Source organism: Equus caballus, chromosome 12, assembly GCF_041296265.1.
Source record: "Equus caballus isolate H_3958 breed thoroughbred chromosome 12, TB-T2T, whole genome shotgun sequence".
NCBI lineage: Eukaryota > Metazoa > Chordata > Mammalia > Perissodactyla > Equidae > Equus > Equus caballus.
In genome coordinates, this window is record NC_091695.1 from 13,177,484 (window position 1) to 13,204,543 (window position 27,060).

The 27,060-nt window shown below is 33.5% G+C and overlaps 2 protein-coding genes and 1 pseudogene across 2 annotated transcripts; 2 read left to right on the forward strand and 1 right to left on the reverse strand.

Annotated features, from left to right (window-relative positions):
• Window positions 1-1,275: 1,275 nt before the first annotated feature.
• On the forward strand, window positions 1,276-2,214 carry OR8J3H (olfactory receptor family 8 subfamily J member 3H). Its single transcript, XM_070230397.1, has one exon. The coding sequence runs from the start codon at window positions 1,276-1,278 to the stop codon at window positions 2,212-2,214; it is 939 nt and encodes a 312-aa protein (XP_070086498.1).
• A 1,383-nt stretch (window positions 2,215-3,597) lies between these two features.
• Window positions 3,598-11,766, forward strand: LOC138916931 (olfactory receptor 8U9-like; annotated as a pseudogene).
• A 7,233-nt stretch (window positions 11,767-18,999) lies between these two features.
• Window positions 19,000-19,929, reverse strand: LOC138916783 (olfactory receptor 5W2-like). The gene has a single exon (XM_070230398.1). The coding sequence runs from the start codon at window positions 19,924-19,926 to the stop codon at window positions 19,000-19,002; it is 927 nt and encodes a 308-aa protein (XP_070086499.1). The 5' UTR covers window positions 19,927-19,929.
• Between the last annotated feature and the right edge of the window lie 7,131 nt (window positions 19,930-27,060).

A 27,060-nucleotide genomic window follows, 5' to 3' on the forward strand; every position in this document is an offset into this window, starting at 1 on the left:
GTCTCTTCCTGTCCTCTTTCTTATTATTTTGTGTGTTTTTATACTTAAATTTTTGGTACATGGTAGATCTTATGTTAAACGATGATATATTCTTGATTCTCTGGAACTGATTACAAATCTTCAGATAAAAGATTAGGACAGGACGTTTTTGGACCAGGTGCCCCCCAAAGGAACTATCAATTGTGATTAGAAAGAGGCTGCAATTGCCTTATATAAGAACAGAAGACCATTCTTCAAACAAAAATCTCTAGAAAAATATTCAATCATACTATAATAGCATACAAATTCTTTAGCAAATATATGCAATGTAATTATTGTAGAAGTCTTTAAAATAAGGATGTTTATTATCATTATAATAATGAAAAATATAAAAATGTGAAAAAAATATCAAGAAACTGTCAACTAAAACCTAAAGCCTGACTTTTTAAATTAATTTTAAAAATAATTCTATAAAACTATATAAATAAAAAATACTGAGTAATAATAAAGCCACAGTAGAAATGATATGAGGAATTGCATTGACTTGTGAGGCAAGAAGGAAAAGTGATATAAGAGAGAAGAAAAAGGAAGTTGTATCCAATAAGGCAAGTGTGATGAAATTTCAAAAATGATAATATTTTCACAGATAGTGTTTTAAAGCTGAAAAGAGAATCAATAAACTGAAAAATAGATCTGAGAACATATCTCCATGTATTTTTGTCTGAGTTAATGAAATGGATGGTAAGAAAAAGCAGTTAACAGATGTGGACTGTAGAATTTGTTAGTTCAATATACATCAAACAGAATATATAGAAAGATTGAGGAAAGAAAATGGATCAAGATTGTTGGTATATCATCTATTCTTGAGAAAAAGCAAGAAATCTCAGATTAAGAAATCACACAGCAACACAGAATTAGTTGGACCATACAATTTCTGAAACCTTTCTCATACTGCATGCACGAGACATAGGAATTGAATCATGGCTTCCATTGTTTGCAAGCTAATAAGATATTCATAATTTAACAAAATTGTGAGGAAGCAAATCCGTAAAATATGCATGATGCTGAATCATCTATTTAATTTACCTTACTTGCTTGTTCTCTTTACCAAATGATTGCACATTTTTATTTGACCTAGAGCCCTGAGTTTAATAACTGAGTTAGATCAATACATGATTGCAGAAAATCTCACTCAAGTAATATTCCTTGCCATCTAAAAGCAGGCCTAGAAAAAATGCCTTAAAATTTGTAACCACTTCTTTTCTTCCACAAATAGATGAATTTATAAACTCTTACATGGCTCCTGGAAATTTCACCCAGGTCACGGAGTTTATTCTCACAGGTGTCTCAGACCGTCCAGACCTCCAGATTCCACTCTTCTTTGTTTTCCTGGTCATCTATGGACTGACTGTGGCAGGGAACCTGAGCATCATCACTCTCACCAGTATTGACTTTCAACTTCAGACCCCCATGTATTTCTTCCTCCGACATTTAGCTATCATAAATTTTGGTAATTCTACAGTCATTGCCCCTAAAATGCTAATCAATTTTTTAGTAAAGAAGAAAACCACATTCTACTATGAATGTGCCACGCAACTGGGGTTGTTCTTGGTTTTCATTGTAGCTGAGGTCTTCATGTTAGCTGTGATGGTCTATGACCGCTATGTGGCCATCTGCAATCCCCTGCTCTACGTGGTGGTGGTATCTCGTCAGATCTGCCTTCTGCTGGTATCCCTCACGTACCTCTATAGCTTTTCCACAGCTGTTGTGACTTCATCTTCTGTATTCTCTGTGTCTTATTGCTCTTCCAAAGTCATCAATCATTATTTCTGTGATACTGTCCCTCTGTTAGCATTGTCCTGCTCAGATACTTACTTTCCAGAAACAGTAGTGTTTATATCTGCAGCTACAAATTTGGTTTTTTCCATGACTGTAGTTCTCATATCCTATTCCAACATCGTCTTGTCCATTCTAAGGATACATTCCTCAGAAGGAAGAAAAAAAGGCTTTTCCACATGTACTTCACATATGATGGCAGTCACAGTTTTCTATGGGACACTACTATTCATGTACGCGCAGCCTCAAACTAACCATTCAATGGATACTGATAAAATGGCTTCTGTGTTTTATACACTGGTGATCCCCATGCTGAATCCCATCATCTACAGCCTGTGGAATAAGGATGTGAAGGCTGCCTTAAAGAGATTTCTGACAAATCCATGTTCTTTTAAATAAATATGATTTTAGAACTCTATTGTTAAATGAAGAAAGCATTAAGAGAGGTTGCCATTATGTCAGAGAAAGCAAAGATTAGGTGGCTGACTTAGAGGTTTACAAGAATGTCATAATCTTGGGAATAAAAGGGGTGAAAATTTAGGAAGCAGTGATTTAAAAAATAAACTGAAGGCCTTGGTGTTATGAGGTTAATATAGAAAGAAAGTATTATTCACTAATTTCGCCAAGTAGTATGCTGGTGGATAGATTGAAAATGATATTTCCAGATATCTGGAGCGATATATGTCAAAAACTACATAAGATTTATAGGAGAAAGTATAAATCTTAGTGAATGAAAATGTTAAAATAAATCATTTAAGAGATCAGAGGATCCTAAAATTGAACACAGAAAGTGACAAAACTATTTACTGTATTAAAAATACATGAAACAATTTCCATGAAGGGGTGGGACAAAAGGTGCTGACCTAGTAATAATGGAAATGAGTGGAATATGTAAAACTAAAGGCAAAGTAACTACATGTGGTACTATACTCTAGTTATAAAGTTAGTTCCCATGTGGACATGATTTAACAATTCTGGAACATGTATACTGGAATTAAACAACTAAGTAAATGGGTGAAAAATAGTGGGGGCAGGTTTCTCATTGTTGGGGTAGGAGGTTACAAAAGACAAAGACAAGAAACCAGAATGATCCATATGATAATGGATAAGTGTCACATACAGAAGCATGAACTCATGCTCAGCATACTATAGATACTGTGGGTTGTAAACAAAAATAGTTATAGATATGTATAGCCACCGAAGTTAGGATAGGCAGTGTATTTCATTTCTCTGTAAGCTGAGAAGGTCTAGAATCTTGTGAGCATTTCACTAGTAACAAGCACATGTGCTGCCCAGATATTAGAATCCTATAACATTTTTCAGTATAAGGAACCAGGGCTCCTGTGAAATTTGACTGATACTAGGACTGTGTGAGAAATTTATATGATGAGCAAAGAGCATATTACAGTGTCTGAAATTAAGAAAGTACTTAGAAAGAAAGAGAGGAAGAAAGGAAGAGAAGAGGAAGGAAGGAAGGACAAAAGAGAGAGAAAGAAAGAAAGGAAGGAAAGAAGCAAGGAAGCAAGGAAGCAAGGAAAGAAGCAAGAAAAAGAAAGAAAGAAACAGTGATAGTGTATGTCAAAATAACACACGAGCCGAATGAACATGTTTCCAATGGCCTAAGCCAGACAATTTGAGTAACAAAGTAGACTTTTATAAGTGAATTATTATCCATGGTTTTCCTCCCCAAAACTCAATACCCCAGTCTAATCATGAGAAAAACATCAGAAAAAGCCCAATTGAGGGATATTTTAGAAAACACTTGATCAGTACTCCTGAAAAATGCCAGTGTCATTAAAAAGCAAGAAAAATCTGAGAAACTGTGACAGCCAAGAGGAGACTAAGGAAACACGAGGACCAAATGTCATGTTCTCTCCTGGATGTGATCCTGGGTTAGAAAAAGGTCATTGGGTAAAAAATGAGAAAGTCTGAACAAAGGAGGTAATTTAGTTTATTAAAAACAACAAGAAAATAAATCTGATATTCATCAAATCATTCTGGTCTCTGAGTCTTACTATGGCATTCCCAGCTTTTCTTCATTATCACTAAATGGACTTTTAATTCAAAACTGAAAATCTGAAAAGTGCACCAATATATATAGCCTATTCTAGTATTTTATTTAGTGCAAACACCTGAGTCTCTTTATTTGGGAGAAGAATGACAAATGAACAGATTCAGCCATCAGGAAGCATGAATTTGACCCCTGATAGAACCACATGACATGAATGACATTTTGGAAATTTATTATTTTTTCTCTCTAGGCTTGCATCTTCTCATGGATATAATTATGATATTGTGGTGGAAATATGGTTTTTTAAAATTATTTTTATATATATGTGTTTGTATATATATATATATATAAACACACACATATATATATTTACCTTTCACAGAGTTTTTTTGTTCTCAAATTAATCATAAATGTAATCCTAATCAGCATACTCCTCTGGTTGACTGAGGTGGCAGGCATTGCTGAATTGTCTGTCTTACACATTTTTCCTGATATCTTTCTCTCAGGACACTCTGCAATGCTCCCTGAGTCTCTCCCATAGAATCACATTCCTGCTCAAAACACTGCCAGGCATTAAGAAATCCTAAAATAAAAAAGAGAATTCTGACTGCTGGGAAACTTTGAAAGCTCATGATTTGCCCTGCTTGGAGAAAACGTTGTTCTCTTTCAAATTTCTAGGTTTACTTTATCTTCAGTAATACTTCTATTGGAAAATTGGATTCAGAAAGTTACTTGTTTCTGATCTAAAATTTGATTTCATATATATTGAAGTCGATTTCACTGACAGATTTGGGATACCAAGGATTTCATTTTCCTATTGTTACCATAATCAGTTAAGTATGAAAAAAATCTCTAAATACTATAATGCACTTACTTTATTCTCACAAATTAATTCAACGTGATAACTCAGTAGGGATTTTAAGATAAATTGCAATGCCCCGATGGCAATCTTTCAGCATAAATGATGAGAAATGTGTAACTGACTTAAAGATCTTCTGGGAGGTCTTCTGTTTATTCATGATGCTGTGCACTACTAATCTTGTTTCTTACAAGGGAGCAAAGTGGTGTAGAATTGTAACACAAACTGTGAGTTGCATATGGACACATGGTTTATGTAACTTTTTACATTAATGTTATATTTTAGGCCTTAAACTATTAAGCAATCACATTTAATTTTTGGAAAAAATATATGTACTACTTAATTATAGAGATGAATGTCTTTGTCTAGGAACACTAATCATGCTCCTGTGTTAAGCACCACAGTTATTAATTCACCATCTAATATCAGACCATAAGTCATGGCATTTTATAATAAGACACAAGCAGAAATGGGACATTTCATGATTTGTGGTAGATTTGTTTGTAAATTTAATTAAGGAAAGAAAAAAGGCATTGTAAATCATAGAATAATTATTGAATATCTAAAAACATAGGGGCCAGCCCAGTGGCACAACGGTTAAGTTCACGTGCTAGACTTTGGCGGCCCGGGTTTCAGTAGTTCAGATCCACAGGTGCGGACATGTGCACCACTTATCAAGCCAGGCTGTGGCAGGCGTCCCACATATAAAATATAGGAAGATGGGCACAGATGTTAGCTCAGGGCCAACCTTCCTCGTTGAAAGGAGGAAGATTGGTGGCAGATGTTAGCTTGGGGCTAGTATCCTCAAAATAAATAAATAAGTAAATAGCTATAAAAATGTAATTGCTGCCTATATAATTTCTATCTTAATCATAACTCATAGAATGCTATCAGGCTGTCATTTTTATGTATTTGGCGCATTGTATGCCCAGTGAAATTTTAGTGTCTATGCATTATGTAAAATGAAATGCAATATTCTGACCTTCTCCCCACTATGTTGAAGCCCAGTGTTATAATAGTTGGAAGTTTCTGTAATAGAAAACTATGTGGTAGATTTACCCAGTAGATATGTTCCTTGTGGATATACATGAATTTAACAAATTTCTAAGAGAAATTTTCTTATCTAGCTATTGTAAGGAGAAGGGGGATAAAGAGAAATTCATGTTTTCTCTTAACAGTAATATAGAATAAAATGATTTGGTACTGATCCTAAGGGTAAGGAGATTACTACATTTTATGTCAGAAAAATCAGTAAAGGAAATGACTTGGAGGGTGGGAGAATTTTCTAAGAGATGGCTACAGGAAAGATATTTATGTGTACATTTATGAAGAGGACAGAAGTCTAGAGAGGTGTTTCTAAAAATGTGCTTATGCACTGTTAGCATATTTCACAATTTAGTGAATCTTGGCCAGGGTTCCCTTGATGAAATAGCCTAGAACAGAGTAATGCAGAACACAAAATAGAAAAAATGAAAAAAAAAGGGGAATCCTATGTAATGAGAGGACCCAAGGTATGAGCACAAACCTTGAGACTAGAAAATCATTGCCATGTTTTAAAAACTTCTAGAATGCCATAGTGGCTAGAGTAAAGCGATCCAGAGATGTGAAGATGAGTCTGCATTGGAAAACGGGGCCCTTTGAAATGACAGAAAAAGAACCATCATTCTAGAGTCTTGTTCCATTACAACCAAATGAGTGAGTTTAGGAAAGTCATCAAAACTCTTTGTCAGTTCCCTATGGCCACTGAGTGTCATCTTTCTGTTGAAAGAATTGTACTGCACACCAAGACACTAGTCAGTAATGTTGAATCCTTTGCCATGGAAGAGGAGCACAAAAATCAATAAAACCTCTTTCTTTCACTGGAATGTATTCACTCATGTCTATCTATCAGTAAGTACAAACACACTAGTAAAAGACACTTTTGTCTAATACACTGTTCCTTACTAGTTAAGTTATCTAAAGGATTTTCTACTAAACTCCGCGGAACTTATGGTGAAGAAATGTGAGGCATTCCAGAGAAAACTTTTATTTTATCAGTTGCACTAACACTGTGACAAAGCATTTGGTTGATACTTTGCATGGTCTCTTCTTTCTTTTATTACAAAGTTATTGATGAATGCCCCTAGTTTAAGAATGGACAGTTAGAGCAGAGGCTCTGGTAAACACGGGAACCTCATAGTGCTTTGGAATCTTGTTTCCTGAAAGCACATATAGGAACTCATAAATCCACTAAAAACAGGAAACAATGAAATTGTGCAGTCTTTTAGTATACATCCACTTGTTAATTAATGTTAAAACACTGATAGCTTTATTCATAATAGTACAAAATGGAAATATTTCAATCTTTTATCAACAGATAAAAAGGGGAATTATAGTATATAAATGAAATGAAATACTACAAACAGTAAAATGGAACGAACTACCCATACATGCAACAGCACAGATGAATTTCAATAGCATTAAATAGAAAATAATAAACCAGACATAAATATACTTTATCGTTCATTTATATGAAGGTCTGAAACAGGTAAAATGAATCTATGATGATAGAAATCATAGTAATTGTGGCTTGCTATACAGTGTGGGGCAATTTACTGCAAAGAGATGTGGAGGAACATGTTTCAGACAAATTTATGCTATTCCTTTAAATCAATGTGATTTTAGAATTCTATAGTAAATAAAGAGAAGGTTAAGATAGGTTGCCATTAGGTCAGAGAAAGCAAAGGGTGGGTGGCTGACCTATAAGTGTACAAGTATGTGTACCTGCTTATTAAAAGTGGCTAGGATTTGGGAAGCAGTGAATTAAAAAATAAACTGAAGGTCTTGGAGTTATGATGTTAATACAGAAACAAAGTATTATTCACTAACTTTGCAAAAGGACATGCAGTTGTCTTGTTTGAAGGAAATATTTCCAGGAGTCAAGAGAGATGTAAGCTAGAAAATTTTAATAAGTTTGAACACAGCCAAAAAATATAGAGGAGAGAAGTAAGTCGATCTTTCTTATTCTTTAGCTTACTTTTTTCTTTCTTCCTGGGTATGTTTGGGTGTAGCAGATCACTGCATCTTGAACTGTAATTACAGATGCTTGAAATCTTTTTTATAGCTAAGCTAGTAAAATTAAACTAAGTATATTTAAAATAGAACTTCCTAACTCTTTCTTAATATATTTAATTGAAAAACTATATACTACTCATGAATTTGTATTCTGAATCATAACCAAATATGATTGAAATTATTTTTATTCCAATTAATATAATTTATATAACTTTTAATAAAAGACCCAGAATATCAGCATAGAATATGCTTTAATTTTGGTTCATATACTTAGTGGATTATCTAATGATTTTTATATCATCCTACTCTAGTATGTCTTCTTTATTGTATGTAATAAATATACTGTATTGTGACATTATTAGACACTCAACAGACCATGCTTACATAGTTCATTATATTATTAAAGAAAACATTTAATTGTTTTCATAAAGACTATCATTCTGTTTTCTGATAGTTTTTGGTCATTGAGCATACTCCAAAATCTATTGTACATTTTTTAACAGATAGAGGTAACTAGACTATATCTCAGACTCATCAAATCAGAATCACTAGATACAGGCCAATAAATCCATATTTTAACAAACTCCATGAGTGCTTCTGACATTTAGCCTTAGGAATGAGTCTTGACAAATAATCAAAGAACTCAATTAGAAGAGATATATGAAAAAACATATTAATATTCTATGGATGTGTTCACTTTATTTATTAATGTATTCCAGCACTGAAGAACTTCTTCAAGTAGAGGGACTAAATTTTATTCATAGTAATTATGATATTAGAGAAGAAATGAAACCTACAAGGCAAAACTACAAGATAAAATTAGACTCATAAACATGGAAAAATTGTAATTAAGTTATCCTCAGATTAACCAAAAAAATGTTTCAAACTGTTTCCTACTAATTCTCTTACTAATTAATTTATCCAAACGGTTTTCTTCTAAATTGTGAAGAAAGAATACGAGGCATCTCAGAGAATGTTCTTTTTTTAAAATCAGTTACACTAACATTGTGATAAAGCCTTTAGTTGATATTTTCCATTGTCTGTTGGTTCCTCTATTATGGAATTATTGATGAAGGGCCCTAGTTTTAGAATGCTTCTAATAATAGATGCTTCAATAAGAAGGAAGCCACCATAGCCCTTTGGAATATTCTTATTTCCCTGAAATTAGCTATGGGAACTCATGTATCCACTAAAAAATAGGAAAGAATGAAATTATGCAGCATTTTTTAGTATATAGGCTTTTGTTAACTGATGTTAAATCATTGATTTTTTTTATTGTAGTCTAATGTTACAAGAGGGAAATCCCTGGGCCAGCCCAGTGGCATGGTGGTGAATTACGCACATTCCACTTTGGCGGCCCCGGGTTTGCTAGCTAGTTTGTATCCCGGGTGCCAACATGGCACCGCTTGGCACACCAAAGCAAATGATATATCTTAAGAATAAGGGGAAGCAATATTCAAATAACATTATTATGATATTAATCTTAAATTAACTAATCCAAAATTAATGTTTAATTCCCCATTACCAAACATTTATAAGAAATTACTTCAGCATGGCTTTCAACCATAAAAAGCCTAATGTCTACCAGAGAAAGGAGTATGGAAGCAGATGGTTGTCATAAATGTGAGAAGAAATATAAGTGAAGTATTCTAAAGTGATTCTAGAATTCAAATATGAAATATAGTAACTCAACATGGGAAGTAGCTCTTCACAGGAGAGGAAATATTTCAATAGACCTTAAAGGATAAAGTTTCCCCTTCAACTTTCCATTTTTTCTTGTAGAGAAGGTTACTAAGAATGGCAAAGCCAAAAGTATAAGTGCAAAGAAGGGCATCTTGTTATTGACAAACCTGGACTAATCGTAGTAATTGGACCCGTGGATGTCCACTGATGGTGGGGAAAGTTTAATGGAATTGGGATTATAAAAATATTCATGGATGAGATTGTGAAAAGTTACATATGCTTTCAAATAAAATTCACACTCTATTTTTAATAAGAGTTAAAATGGTTTGTATGTACAAATATCAGAGTTTTGTGTTTTGGAAAGGATGGATAACTAGGTCTTATTTATCTTAACGTCCATGTTGCTGTAATTAGACATTAAAACTCCATCTGTATTAGAATTTCAAAAAGGAATATATAATTTATTTAGAATAAAATTAAGGTGAATAAGTATTCCTTGAAAGTTATTACTTACCACATAGAGTTTCTCAATAAACATACTGATTGAAACAAACGGAAAATAACTAAATGTGTTTTTGATAAATTAAACAATAGTCATAAGTGCAAAAGAGCCACTAGTAAGTTCTGAAGAAAATTTGAATAAAAACAGATTCTTATTTTATTTGTATTTTATTCTCAGTGTAATTTCCAGACTGTATACAGCAATTTGTATAAGTTTTCCAAGAAAATTTTTTCATTGTTCAAGTATAAAGATGTGTGTGAGAGAGAGAGAAAGAAAGAGAGAAAAAAGGAACAGGAGTAGACAAAAAATATGACATTTGACATTAATAGTAATAACACAGTTCCATAATTTTTACACTTTCCTAAAATAAATATAATTTAAATATTCAATAATTCAATTATGAAGAGCTATGAAAATGAATACAAAAAATAATTAGAAACATATCCAACTTAAACTAAAGTAGGAATACAAAAATTAATACATACACGACAAATCTGTCAAAGTGATGCCATTGCAGAAGATCTATTTTCTTTTGTTATTAATGTTAACGTCTTTTCAATAAAAACAATAGCTTAAACACTTTAACTTGTCAGGTTATAGTTTTAAGTAGCTTATTGCACACGGCCTTTGTACAGACACCAAGGCAATGTGGAGTGTTCCATAGTTCCCATCTTTGTGTGTTCAATGGGTTTGAGAGTAGAGAAATATGCCTTTCCCACATATACCTCTTTCTGCTCTCCCTCTTATTACTAGAATTATGCTAATTATCTCTATATTAGGAATAAAACCTCTTTACAAGATATGAAAGTATAAAAACACTACTTATAGGAATAGAAACTTGAACTTGACACTTTTCTCATCTTCCTCATGCAGATGCCTTGAAGAGACATGGTCAGGTAAATTGCACCCCCATAATATATTCTTGTGGACCTCACAGATAAAAAGGAATTGAAGATACCTCTCTTTGTGATAGTCTTATTCATATACATCTTCATAATAGTATGCAGTCTAGGTTTGATCCTAGTCGTTAGAACAGATAAACGACTCAACACACCAATGTACTTCTTTCTAAGCAACTTGGCTTTTGTCAATTTGTTACTCATCTGTCATTACACCCAAAATGCTTGGGAATTTCTGCTACAAACAAAATGAAATCTTTAATGCATGTGCTGCTCAATTAGGCTGTCTCCTGGCCTTCTTGATGGCAAAGTGCTTGCTCCTGGCTTCCGTGGCCTATGACTGATATGTGGCCATCTGCAGCCTTCTGCTCTATGTAATTGTAATGTTCCCAGGAATCTGCTTCACCTTGTGGCTGTTCCCTACAGCTATAGCTTCCTGGTTACACTATTTCATGCCATCCCTACCTTTCACCTCTCTTATTGTCACTCCAATATTATTAATCATTTCTATTGTGATGACATGCCTCTTTTGAGGCTAACTTGCTCAGACACTTGATGCAAACAGTTGTGCATCTTTGCTTGTGATGATATAATGTTCATTTCTTCCCTTCTGGTTGTCTTTGTCTTCTACGTGTACATTATTTCTGCCATCCTGAAGAGGCACTCAGCTGAAGGCGGGTGCAAGGCTTTCTCCATGTGTGGCTCCCACATGCTAGCAGTCACCATATTCTATAGGACCCTGATCTTTATGTATTTACAGCCAAGCTCTTACCATTCCATTGACACAGACAAAACAGCCTCAGTATTCTACACGGTGATCATTCCCATGTTGAACCTCTCAATCTACAGCCTGAGGAACAAGGAGGTGAAAGAGGCCCTGAAAAAAGTCATCTATAGAAACCAGGCTGTTGTGTTCATGAAATTAAGTGACTTGAATAAATGAAAATGGAATTTTCTCCATGGTCGGACTTTCTTTCCTCAAAAAACTATCAGAATTCTTATTCTTAATATGTGATTTCTATATATCTGTTCACTGTATAATAAAACTTTCTACTGATTTTCAGTTAGAATGAGATTTCAGGTGTAAAAGTAACTGTAAAAATTTATATCCATTCTTTCATTTTTCAAATGGAAATGTATTAAAAATAATTAATTCTCCGGTCCCTAAGAATTTATATCAATTTTTCCATTTCTCAAATGGAGAATTGAATCAAAAGCCAGTATCTCGATTTATAACTAGTTACAAGGAGAAAATGGACAAAAGTTGAGACTCTCCCCTCCTCCAAAATCCCCGGTTCCGGATTCTCTGGCATCATTAACAATATCTCATGTGAAAAATAAAGATGCATAGTTTAAATACTTGCTTCTTGATTTGCTAATTTCTTGAAAAAATCATTACAGTATAAAACTGTTCCGTATTCACATTTAACAAATTGTCCTTATTTATGAGAATTGTACTACATCTCCACTTTACCTATGTCATGGATTTAACCTGGCCTTCTACTGGCCTGGATGTCTGGTTTGCTCTGGAAAGACTAACTCTTTAAGTTAACTGCTTTTCTTTATGCCTATGAGACCTCATTATATTTTTTCAGGTTATCTAATTAAAATTAATTCAGAGATCGAATCCCATGGGACTTCATACAATGGAAACAAATGTACTCAAAATAATTCAAACATGAAAGATCTTTTTGCCAGTAACAAGGATTATATGCAGTTACACTAGGCAAACCTTGGGTAAGTTGGTCATTATTGATTAAGGCACAGCTTAAGACATAGTGAACTTAGCAGGCAATTTGGCCTAGTGAAAAGAACATATGCCTTTTAGTCAAAAAATGTGCTCAGTTCCTAAATATGGCATTGAACTATGCGTGAGCTCTCATCAGTTTATCAGTTAAATGAGGACAATGTTACTCAATTTGGGATGTTTTTTAGGATTAAACAACATGTAAAAGGATAACAGACAGTGGTAGGTATTTGCATATCCTCTCCGTTTCTTTTGTAAGCCTAAAGACCTCAGTTTTATTCTCAACTCTATGATGAACTTGAGAGCACAATTTATAAATGACAATTACTATACACAGCTGATAACTTTGATAAAGGTATAGATATGTATGTATATGTTTCAAATAAATGGAATAATTTTACAATTTTCAACTACACAGAGAATGGTTTGAGGATTAATTCAGCTGAAAGCAGACAAAAGGCATTTTCTACTTGTGCTTCCTATGTGACTTCCATCACTATATTTTATGGTACAATCATTTTCATGTATATGCACTCCAAAACAAGGCATTCTCTGGATACTGAAAAAATTGCTTCTGTTTTCTATATTGTGGTAATTCTCATGCTAAATCCTTTAATATACAGCCTGAGGAATGAGCAAGTCAAAAATGCTTTGAAGAGAATTATGGAAAAGGTGTATTCTACTACAAAACAAGTGACCTGTGGTCTAACTGGAAGCCCTCACAGTTGGGATGCAAAAAAAAAAAAGGGAAGAAACAGCACTATAAAACAGGATTTAAATTTTCTTCATTAACATTCTATTAGTAACATGCTTTCTAATGTTATAACATTAAAATGTTAATATTGATGCAGAGAACACATTAATTTTCTAATTTTATTTTCTATTATTAAAACTATAACTCCCACTAATATTGAAAGTCTTGAGAATGAAGTAAATTCAATCACAAATAGTAGGTTAAATTTTTTTTCATAGATCATTTAAAATCAATCCTCTTTTTCATAGAGCTTTAACTTGAATGTTGCAATTCATGAACCTTTACTGGTAACAACCATATCTATTTTAGATCTATAAAGCAGCTGCAAGTAACTAACATTGTCTATAAAATACACACATACACACACACACACACACACACACATACACACACTACCACTAAGATGAATCTGAAAAGAATTATTGGTTCTGATGACCTGACAGCGACATTGGCATCAACACTGGTGGAAAACACCACTTAAAAAGACTAAAAGACGGGCCGGCTCCGTGGCCGAGTGGTTAAGTTCGAGCGCTCCGCTGCAACGGCCCAGGGTTCGGATCCTGGGTGCGGACATGGCACCACACGTCAGGCCACGTTGAGGCGGCGTCCCACATCCCACAACTAGAAGGACATGCAACTAAGGTATACAACTGTGTACAGGGGAGGTTGGGGGAGATAAAGCAGAAAAAAAAAAAAAGATTGGCAACAGTTGTTAGCCCAGGTGCCAATCTTTGAAAAAAAAAAAAAAAGACTAAAAGAGCAACTCAAATTTTAACAAGTGAGACACAACCTTCAGAGCAGAATAAGGTCTGTAGATTAGATAATAATGCAATATCACTGTTATTTTACTGATCTTTATAACAGTGCCATGGTCATTTAAGAGAATGTCATTACTTTTAGTAAATATACTCTTATAAGTCTATACAAGTAAAGTGGCATCATCTCTTCTACTGATTATCAAACACTTCAAGAAAAAATGTGGTAGAATCTTAACATTTGGGAAATCAAGGTGAGGGACGTACAGAAATTCTTTGTAAAGTGTAAGCATTTTTTCTGTAATCCTGAAATAATATCAAAATAAAAAGTTCAAATAGGGGCTGGCCAGGAGGTATAGTTTTGAAGTTTGCTCACTCCACTTTGTCTGTCTGGGGTTCACAGGTTTGGATCCTGTGTGTGGACCTACATATGGCTCATTAAGCCATGCTGTGGCAGCATCCCATATACAAAATAGAGGAAGATTGGCAACAGATGTTAGCTCAGGAACAAACCAAAAAAGAAAAGTTAAAATAAAAATAAGCCCTTTAGCATTTTTTGTTTAATTTTAATTTAATATTTGTTTCAACAGTATCTTTTAACACATTTCTTGTTTCGTTGTTGAAGTTCTAAATTTTCGTAACTTTAAAAAGCTATAACTTCTCACAAATACTTATAAGCAGCATATCTTTCTTTAAGAAAATAAATAAAACCATACATCCATCTTGAATAAAGCTTATTTTAACAAAATTGGCCTTTGCTTGATAAGGACTTATTACTAAGATTGTATTTTTCACCTGTTAAAAACTAAAATAATATACCATACCTTTTTAGGAAACTTTAAATCTCAATTTTATATAATCATTCTTAAAATGATGGCATCTTTGTGAATAACTTCATGATCGGCCACAATATTACAGCCAAGGTATTGAAACGTATCAAAGTCTCTTCTTAAGGATTCAATACTACTGAGAGAGGAGAATGAACCTGGCTCTTACAGGTTCAATTTAATTGTTTCCCATTTGGAATTTAGATACTTTAAAGGAATGAGAGAGAAAAATGAGACTATATGTTTGTCATAGTAATTTTTATTGTGCCTGAAGTGAACTCTGGCCATATCAGAAGATGCTTAAATCACAACCACCACCGGTCTTATTTCTGGCCACTTTTGTTTCAAATGCAGCCAAATTCTACTGTGCCAGCATCACCGATATTACATACTCCTAGAACAGATTTTCTGAAATGTGTTCCACGGTATTATAAGCCCATGGTGATAATCTACAAAAAGATTCAATGCTGAAATAAATTTCAAAAATGTTTTACAGTATAGCCTTTGCTTGAAGACATAATTCCAATTAGTGTAAAACATAAACTGACAAAGCCTCCTTTAATTTGTTTAATTCTTATTTTGCAAACATTTTGATAGCATAAAATTATTTTCAGAAGTTCTGTGGAATGGTGAAAACATTCAGAATATCCATTTTGGACCTCAAGTCCTGCTTATGTGATCTAAATTCTCTGGGCCTCTTTAGAGAGTCAGTTTTCTTATTTTTAAATGAGAGTTTTCCAATGATTTCCATGAGCCTTCAGCTTATTGATGGTTTGATTCAACCCAAAATTGTTAAAATCCTCATTCTACCAAAAATTGGTAATCATTTTATTGTAGAGGTTTAGATGTAAAAACTGTCAAATTTGAAAAAAAAATCAAATTTTTATGTAAATGGAGAGCCAGAATACCAGCTAGCTGAGTCTTTTTCAATTTAAACTCATGAGAAATACCTTTTATCACTTATGAAGATTTAAAAATGCTAAAATTTGACTAAGTGAAGAGAAATAGGGACTATAATATAATATTGATGGTCATGAAAAATTATAGAACTTCTATGGAGAGATATTTGTCAATATCGAGCAAAACTGCAGCAACTAGTAATCCCACTTCTAAGAAAGTGTCCCAAATATATATTGACACAAATACCAAATACATGTGCAAGGTTATTCACTGGAATATTATGTAGATTAGACACAGGTTGGCACCAAATATTTGTAATAGTGACAGTTGTTCTAGAAATGAGGAAGATTTCTATGCTATACAGAGATCATCATAATATGATATTAAAAAGAAAAAATCAACATAATATTGAAAAGATAAATGCATGCTTTACATAGGGCAAGAAAATGAAGCAATTATAGATATGTATGTGTATCTTGTTATATTTGATTAAAAAATTGAAAAATAAGTCAAAATGAATAAAAAGGGTTACCTATAGGAAAGCAAGAAAATGAAGTGGGTGCTGATAGGTACAGAAGTCAATCATTTTTTGAATATACTTTGCGGTGCAGTTTTGGTTTCAGAAGGGTACTAAAATCTTAAAAATTAAAACAAGACAATTGAATCAAAAGTGGAGAAAAATGAACTTTTATTCTAGAAACCTTCTAGTGCATCCCATTTTATTCAAAGTAAAAGCCCAAGAGCTTAACAATGATCCACTAAGCTCTGAATGATGTGGCTGAGGTTAACTCTAGGACTTCATAGCCCACTCCTCTACCCCTTTGTCAGCTCCAGCCTCCATGGTGCTCAAAACAGCAGCCATGTTCCCTCCATAGAGTCTTTCTTTGCAGCTGTTATTCCTTGCCCTGCCACCCTCTTCTCTTGAAGCAATCCACTGACACTATTTTTTTCTTGGGCAACATATTTCAAAAATGTTTTCTACCATGTCGGTGCTCATAAGTAACATTTCCCAAATAATATGTGTTAATCGGGAAAATATGGTACAGGTGGAAACACTTAAAGCCTTTTATCAAAAAAAAATATTGTTCCTAGGTTTTTTCCCTCTTCTCTAGATATCTGCATTCTGTTTTACCCTCATGTTAATCTGGGTTCATTCAAGAACAAAGGTTTTATCTGCAAAGGAGGACTGATTCCTATAGGGGAAACAATAATGTTTTCATTTGATTTATGTATGTCAACAGTGTCCCACAAATGCTGTCTTGAAAGTCAGAGGATCTTCTTGAGTTTTTCTTCCATTCTGAAATATTTTCTCACAAAGGCATTTTAAAATTTCAGCTAGAAAATCTAAGACTTTCAGTGGCTTTTAGTTTCAACAATTGTAATGGATAATTAAGAGTGCCCTTGAGTTTTATATGGTCCTTCAAATATGTGGCCATATCCATGTTGTCTCAACAAGTTGATTCAGTGCTTTAACCATCAGAAACTACAGCAGAGACAGATGAAATAGACAAATAGGAATGCACGAAGACAAATGCTCTTTAATTTTAGTGTGATTAATACGCAGTCATTATAGACCTTAATATCCATAACATTTATGCACTTTCTTAAAAGTTATTATATATATGTGTGTGTTTGTGTAAATATATAAGCCACATGCCATACTCTGATTTTTTTGTGTTACCAACTTCTAATAGGCACACAAAAATGTTCTTTGGTGTTTTTAATTTTTTATTTATTTGTTTGTTTTCCCATTTTGTGTCCTAGACTCTATGCAGTGCTTTGGATGCTGGATAGAAAACTCTGTCCTTGAGAAAAGAATCTCTAAACTTCATATTGGAGGCAGTGAGTTAACAAACCTGGTGATATTAAAACAATGCTTAAAGGAGATTGTTGTATGTGAAATACAAAACAAGATGTTTAATCAGAGCTGAAAAGGGGAAAGAAGGGAAGGAAATTTTCCTGGAAGGTGTTGAAGCAGTAGATTGTTGATAATTACAGCACAATGATGTACTTTACCTAGGCCCATTCATGGCTCTTTGTAACCAAACCAATTGGAATTATTTTCCTCTTCTTTTTTCCCAGCTTTATTGAGATAAAATTGACAAATAACATCGGGTATGTTTAAGGTGTACAAACGGTGTTTCAATATACGTATAACTTATGAAGTGATTACCACTATAGATTAATAAAGAAATCTATTACTTCACATATTTACCAGTTTTCTGTTGTGTTGAGAACATTTAAGACCTACCCTCTTAGCAAATTTCACCTATACAATAATTATTTTTAACTATAGTTGCCAATCTGTACATTACATCCCTAGAACGTATTCATTTTATAACAGAAAATTTGTACCATGTGAACAATATCTCCCCATTTCCCCCAAACTCCAGCCCCTGTCAATGACGAATCTACTTTCTGTTTCTATGAATTCAACTTTTTTATATTCCTCATATAAATGAGATCATGAATCTTTGTCTTCTTTGTCTGACTTAACTTAGCATTATCCCTTCAAGATTCATCCATGTTATAGCAACCATGACTTCTTTACATCTAAAGAGTCATGGACTCATTTACCTTGAGGCCTCTCTAATTGTCAGATCCTCTGCTTACTATCTTTTCCTCTCACAACTTCCATCTTTTTAGATCTGAGACTCAATATCTCCATCCAACAAAGCCTTTTTTTAATTAGGTTTAGACATTTTTCTTGGGATATAAAGCCCCCAGTTTTTAATCCATATTATTTGAGGCTTATTATGAATTGAGTGCTTATCAATTAATGTCAATTGTTTCCACTTGATTATAGGATTCATTGGTATAGAAACTATATGATTTACCGCAGAATACAAAGCACATAAAAATTCAAAGTTCACTTAGTAAATAAACAATTAATTTTAGTGTAATAAAATTAATGTTTGAACAATAAAGTAAATAAATAATTATTTGGCAAAATTAGAAGTCAGGGAAAATTTTGACAAGGAGGAAGCACCACACATAAATTCTAGACATATCACAAAATATGACACATTTGGGAAACTGGATATTATTATGTTTGAGCTTTAACAGAAATACTCATTTTGTTAAACCAAAATATTTGAGACAACTTTGTTTCCCTTGTATCATGCCATATAATTTTACAAAAACAACAACCACAATATATGTTTATGTCTATGTGTAATATAAATATTTAAAACTATCTTTTAGTTTCCAGTCTTTGCAAGGCCTTTTTCAAGTCTTTGTTCCATAGGCTATAAATCAGAGGATTTAACATAGGAATCACAAGGGTGTAAAACAATGATGACATTTTGTCTTCATCTAGGGAGTAGGAAGAGCTCAGCCTGAAATACATGAAGAGCATAGTTCCCTGGAAAATTGCCACAGCAGTTATGTGGGAGATGCAGGTGGAGAAAGCTTTGAACCTCCCTTCAGCAGAGCAGATCTTTAAGACCGACAGGATAATATAGCAATAAGAGATAAGAACTCCTGAAATGGTACTCAGTTTGATGAAGCCAAAAATGGTGAATAGTACCAACTCATTAACCTTTATATCAGAGCAGGAAAGGGTGAAAAGCGGTGGTAAATCACAGAAGAAATGATTAGTCTCGTCTGACCCACAGAACCATAAGCAGAATGTTAATGTTGTGTGTATCAAAGAATCTGCCGTTCCCACCAGATAAACCCTGGCCATGAACAGGTTGCACACCCTGCTGGACATGTTGACTGTATAGAGTAAGGGGTTGTTAATGGCCTTGTACCAATCAAAGGACATCACTGCCAGCAGTAGACACTCAGAATCTGCAAAGACACAGAAGACCAAGAATTGCAGAGCACAGTGATAGAAGGGGATTGATTTGTTCTTGGCAAAGAGGTCCACTAGCATCTTGAGCCCAATTGCTGTGGAATAGCAGAGGTCACAGAAAGAAAGGTGGCTGAGGAAAAAGGACCCTGGTGTGTGCAGCTGGGAATTTATTCTAACTGAAATGATCATTCCAAGATTTACCAGAAGATTAATAAGATAAAAATCAAGAAATATGCTAAATAGGGTCACTTTCACCCCAGGGTTATCGGTAATTCCCAAGAAAATGAAGTCAGCCAAGGAAGAGCAATTTCCTTTATTCATTCTTCTTTGTTCTTGTCTAACGTTTTGAGAAAATGATCAAGAAAAGTATAGGTGCATGTTTAACTCTTCTGGACATCCACAAATGTCTATGAGGCAGAACATAAGTTCTTTCTTCAATTGTCTTTTTATACTTGAAAATTAGTCAGTCATGTGTCACTTTAAAGAGGCATTACAGTCTATAAGACAATAATAAAAAATATCTGGAATAAGGAATTGCAAAAATCTGCTCTAAATCTAGATGTCTTTCATGAAGTATGTGACTTCCACAAGCTCTTTAATTTCTCTGAGCATTACCTTCTTTATCTCAAAGAAGAGATTTGGATGATTTTATATCTCATTATGGCTTCAAAGTGATATGGAAGAAATGCAAATGTTAGAACATGTTTTAGGATATAGGGCTAAGCATTTTCTATGCTTGAAAATATTCACATGGACACAAAAAATGATTACCATTGTTATGTTCTTCAGAAGCAGGATTGATTTAAAAGGTTTTGTGTTAATTCTAGAAACAATGAACATAACTATCTAATAATCATGAAAAGAATTGTTTTTCTGGTCTTGATCTATGTTGTCTTTAGTATTTTGTGAGACATGAAATAAACATTATTGACTTTATCTCTAGAAATGTACTATTACTTTGCCACAACTCACTACGTATTTGTGGAGTGGTCTGGCGCCAAAGGATGAGTCTCTTGACCAGTCAAAGAAGTATGCTAAAAAGAAGTTGAAGCAACAGAATTTAACACATTAATTTGCATCTCTTTGGATTCCAAATAGTATTTTATATTACAAAATCGAAAGAGTATGAGAGACAATAAACACTTTTGAGATATATAGGCTTCTCTTCCTTGTGCATGTGTGTGTTTCTGTGTGTATGTTGTGTCATGTGTTTGCATGAATCTATGTCTTTGTTGATATGTGAGAATTGGAACAAGGGTGATGGATACACTTTTTTAGACTTAAGTAAATATGGCATATGGTCCACATGGTGTTATTTGCACATGTTGTTTTTTGTAGTGTGTTGCCTGAATTACTTTTGAAATAAAACAAGAAAAATCCTTAAATACATGTATACACTTCCCAGTGCTAAAAGGCATAAAGGCTTTCCAGTAAACCCAGAAAAAAACAAAATGATTAAAATGTTATTTTGTGAATATTAATAGTTTCAGTCAAATTATTTCAGTTCTGAGAAGAAAATATCATTTGTGGCCATTAAATCGCACTTTTATTAAATTGAGTAAGCAGGCATAAAATGATTCATTTACAAATCTCTCATTTATTTTCCAAAAAGGTAATTTTTTTCCCTTATATGCTTTAAATTTGGACACTTGTGAACCTATCTGAGATGAACAGGTCTTCAGTAGCTAAACAGTAAGCAGATGGCATTTCATTTTACCAGGTGCATTTGGGACTTAAATCTCTGAAGATATTGCCATTAGGCTTTGGTGTTATGTAAATATGTCATTGATTATATTTCTGGTTCTGTATATTCCCCCCTAAATATAGTGACAACTTTAGTAAAGAGTGAGCTTTACTGCCTCACTATTGTCACCTAACTGGTCTATGTTAGGAAGAAAACCTCAAACCATTTTTATGATTGCTTCACAGCTACTTCCTTCTCTAGTCAAAGCAGACATCCAATGAAACTCAAATAGAGCCTTACTTAATCATTTCCAACTCCTTTCTATTGTTGATTTTGTTTGTGCCATTTTTGAAACTTTCTTCTTTATGACCATGTTTATGAATATTATTAAACTTCAGGGGTATCTTTTGAAATATAATTCATATACTATAAATTCACCCCTTAAATGTGTATACTTCATTGGGTTTCATTATATTCCAAGGTTCTATTGCCATCACCACTATCTAATTCCAGAACATTTTTCATCAGTCCTATAAGGAACCCATGTCTATTAGAGGTTACTTCTCTTTATCCCCTCTCTCCAGCTTCTGGCAGCCACTATTCTACTTTCTGATTCTATGTGCTTGCCTATTCTGTACTTCTCATGTAAACAGAATCATACAATATGTATTCTTTTGTGTGTCAAGCTTCTGTCCCTCAGTATTTTTTCAAGCTTTATCCGTGTGTTTGCTAGTGTTAGAATTTTTTTATCATTATGGCTGAATAATATTTCATGTATAGATATAACACATTTTGGTAATCCATTTATCAGTTGAATATTTGGACTGTTTATCCTTTTTTGCTATTATGAATAATAATACTATAAACGTTCTATTAATGCTAACTTTCAAGGCCACCTTCATTACCAAGCATTTTCTTACTCTCATCCCCTGACCACGTCATTCACATACATTTCATTGATTTTATGACTCCATCACATTCTCCACATTTAGTACTCTCTATTTCAAATTGTATTTACTTTATTCATATAAGAATTTCTTTACCACACTTAAGGCTTTAGGAATAAGATCAATGTTTATTTTTTGTATTCGCTAAAGTCCCTAAAACAGGGTTTTGTAAGGATAATTGCTTTCTAAGTATTTATTGTTAAGTACTTCAGACTATTATAAGTGAAGGGTGATGAACAAAGAGTAGAAATAGACTGGATTTGGGGATTTCTTTCTACAAATATAGCTCATATGCACAAGTATGATTCACTAAAATATGTTTTCATGGATAACACTTTTTCTAAAATTGCTAAGTTACACTGTTTTTCTACAAATAACTTTAGTGTGTAATTATCCTTACTAGTAATTTGCAAATTGAGAAATACTGGAAATTTCACTTTCATGTCCTCTCTAAATACTTTCCAAGAGATAGCAATATTATTGTACATACTTCTTGAACCTTGGTCTACCATCTTGATATATAGTGTGATTTGACTACTTCCAAAGATCCCAGTGCTAATGTTTTCACAGTGACCTGAGATTGAAATATCTGTCACTCTTGTTTCTATAAGTATGCTGTTCAAGTCTTGCTTCATTCAAAGGCTTTACTAAGTATGTCCACAGCAAAAACTAAAAAGAGATCACATACTCATCAATTTAATTAAAATGTTAAAATGTATTCATAAAAGAATCTGGAATATGAAATTTGGAGTCCTACAATGGTCAATGATAGTTTGGGCAGATTAAAGATGGCTGTACACATCTATACGCACTTTTCTTAGATACAGAGTGCCTATTTATTATCCTTTTGAATTTTTGTTGTTCTTTAACTGCTTAGACCAACAGAAACTGGGAGAAAAATTGTATATCACTTCTGAGTCTGGCCTTTAAGAAGATAGTCCCTGAAAGTCATGAGCTGCCATGTAAAAAGTCCAGCTAACCTTCTGGAAAAACTATGTGACAGGCTCTGAGACTACATGGAGTGAGAAGGGGTCCAGTTGCGACATCTTTCTAGCCATTATCATCTTGGTGCCAGTTATGAGAGACCATATAACCTAGCCCAACGTCTAGCTGAGTACCATGTGACCTTAGTCAACATGAAGAAGAAGAGAGTATAACCCAGTGGTCATTATTTTAAACCATGTAGTTTTAAGACAGTGTTTATATAGCAAAAGATAACAGAATATAATGAGATAATTCTTTTCAGGAATCATTTATTATTATTGTTATATACTTTTGTGGAATAATTTAATATTACTATTATGTACTATTATGTAATATAGGTAGATGATAGATAGGTAGGTAGGTAGATTGTTAAATAGATAGATAGACCAACAAAAATATTTGCAAACCATATATCTAACAAAAAATGTATCACTAGAAAATAAAAAGAATCTTATCAAAATAAGAAAACATACAACTCAATAAAAATGGGGAAATTATTTGAAAAAATACCTCACCAAAAAAGATATATAAATGTCAATTTATGCTTAAGAACGTGCTTAGCATCATTAATTATTAGGTAAATGTGAATTAAACCAACAGTGAGAAATTATGACACACATATTAGATGGCCAAAAATAATTAAAAAAAAACTGCTTCTTAAAGAAGAATTTGTGGGACCCAAACTCACATGCACTACTATTGGGTATGTAAAATGCTTTGAAAAACACTTTATAAAACAATTTGACAGTCTTAAAGGATGTTAATGTGTAACATTACATGTTAATACTTGCACTATGATCCAACTATTTCATTCTTGAGTATTTACGCAAGATAATTTGAATCATATGTTCATATAATGAATTGTACATGAATGTTTATAACAGTTTTATTTGTAATAACAGAAAAATTGGGAACACTTCAAATATCCATCAATAAATGAATGGTTACACAAATTGTGGTATATCTATTCACTGGAACACTACTCATTACTAGTAAGGAATAATGTATTGAAACATGAAACAACATGCATGAATCTCAAAATAATTATGTTAAGTGGAAGGAGACACATATGAGAATATATTGTATGATTCCACTTGTAAAAAATTGTATAAAAAGCAAACAAATCTATAGTGACAAAATCCACATCAGCAATTGCTTGAAGTGGAGTGAAAAAGAGGGATGAAAATGGAGCACAAGGAAATTTCAGGAGGTAAAGAATAATTTCATTGTTTTTAATGTGGTGTTGGTGTAACCAAGAATATTTGGCAGAAAGAGAAAAAAACTAGTACCTTCTATTAACTAATAGTTACATATTCATCAAATTATCCAATATCGTTCTCTAAATGGACAACGTGGAAAGAAAATAAGCCTGTTTTTAGACTCAATTCTTAGCCAACTAGCTCTAAGTCTTTGATTCACCCAACATCTCTGTTGCTTAGTTTCCTTACCAGAAATAGTTGATCTGGGCAATTCACAAGAATATTTCTAGTACTGAAAGGCTGGGAAGGAGTCCCAAAAGCAATGTATGACGGGCTAACAGATTCAGAAATAAGCATCTGAAAACAATTGTGCTTACAAGAGCTAAAAATTTTGGTTATAGGAAATTTATTTTTCCTTTTTAGAAATGCACATATGTATGCATATTTGAAATATATAAAAATATATTATTTATATAAACAGGTGAAAATTATTAGGACAGCACTTTCTCTTACTAATCTCATTGATGTACCCTATGTACGAGTCCAAAGAAAGGCCATTCACTGTTCTCCAATTTTGTTATGTACCTTCACATATTTTCATGATTTTCTTAAATTTGCTCTTATCTTAAGAAATTTCTCCTTTGCCTCCACTCATGTTTCTAATTCCATTCCTAACATCATTAAGCTGTTATTTAAAATCAACAAAAAAATCTGACCATTAAGAAAACCCAGATTCAGATAGCTTCATAGTTTTACTAGAAAATTGCTTCATGAAATTGATAAATGAGTAGCATCAATCTTGGCTAAACCCTCCAGAGAATTGAAAAAGAGGGACACACTTCCAGCTTTTGCAATGAGGCTAAAATGACAACAGTAGGAGGAATGGAGAATGTGCATGGACTCAGTAACATGGCCTTTCACTCACCAAGGCTGATCTGGTCACAGCCAATCTGCAGTGCCAAACCTGCCAATACTGGATACAAACATCACACATACATGGCATATTCCCTACAGGTCCAGCCAGCCTCTCACAGATAGATTACATTGGGCTTCATTTATCTGGAAGAATAAGTACTTTGTTCTCACTAGAAGATGACTTTCTCTTGATATGCATTATCATTCTTGCCAAAAATTCTTTTGTCAAAATTACTGTCATAGAATTCTTTATTCATCATCATATTCTTTCACATAGCATTGCTTCAAACCAGGTAGCTCATTGCACAGAAAAGGAAATGTGACAATGTGCTTATGCTTAAAAATTCATTAGTCTTACATCATTGCCCATCATCCTAAAGGATGTGACTTGATTGAATATTTTAAAGACTTTTTGAAGACTCCATTTTGCCACCAGTTAGGTGCCGTCAATTTCTGGGGCTGGGATCATGTTCTCCAGAGTGCAGTACATGCTTTAAACCAGTATTATGTCTGTGAAGAATTTTTTCCCCATATCCAGGATTTCGAGTCAGGGAATCAAAGGGTGGAAAAGGAGGTAGCATCTCTCACTATTATTCTTAATGTTTCACTAACAAAAATTTTGCTGGTCTTTGTTCCACAAAAAAGAAAGAAAGAAAGAAAGAAAGGGAGGGAGGAAGGAAGGGAGGAAGTGAGGAAGGAAGGAAAGAAGAGAGAAAGAATGAAAAGAAAGAAAAGAAAAAGTAATTCTTACAACAGGGAACACATAAATGGTTCCATTGAACCAGATGGCAAGACTGCTACTTGGTCACCTTGAGACACTCATGCTACTTAGTCAACAGGCAAAATGGAGTTTCCCTACTTGTTGGGGTGATTGTTCTTGAACACAAAGGTAACATTTGATTGTTTCTATGCAATAAGTCTAGTAGAGAGTGTTCCTGGAATGCAGAGGAGCCTCTGGGACACATTTTAGAACTCTCATATACATCATTTAAAATTTAATAGAAATCTATAACAGTTTCAAATAGAAGGAACTACTAATGGCATCCATACTTGAGGAATTCAGATTTGGATCACTTCATAAGACAAGAAAACAAAACAACCTAGATGTTAGCTGAGGTTAAAGGGAATATGGAGTAGGGTTACAGAAAAAAGGAAGTGCTATGTGCCTGCTATGAGTGTGTGACCAGTAGCTGAAACCAAGTCTACAGGACTTATGAGTGTTTTTATCTTTTGCTTTGATGTGAATTTATTGGGAGTTATATTAACCAATATTCTCCTCCTCTCTCATTCCCATACTTCCTAACATAAAATATGATAAGAAGTGTTCAACTTCTATCTCAATGTTTTAGCTAATTAGAAGATATCAAAGGTGGAATGTGACTTAACTAGAAGAATCTTAAGTCACTCATATGGATAAAATGACCTATGAAATTTTGTGTATCCTTTTTTCTTTAAGTTGTATGCGTCTGTTAAAAATAAGCATACTTTTGATGCACTCTTTTTTGACAGTTAAATATGGTAAAATGAGATGTGTATGAATGGCAAATTGAAAAGGTTGGATTGTTTCAGATCTTGCTGTTAACTTGTTATTGCTGGAAGTTACATTGCCCAATCCTTCTAATCAGTATGGTTTCAGAATTATTAAATTAGTGAAATGAGTAGAATTAGTAAAAAGAGGAGTTTTCATGAGATTAGAACATAAATCTCCTATTCTCACAATATTTAT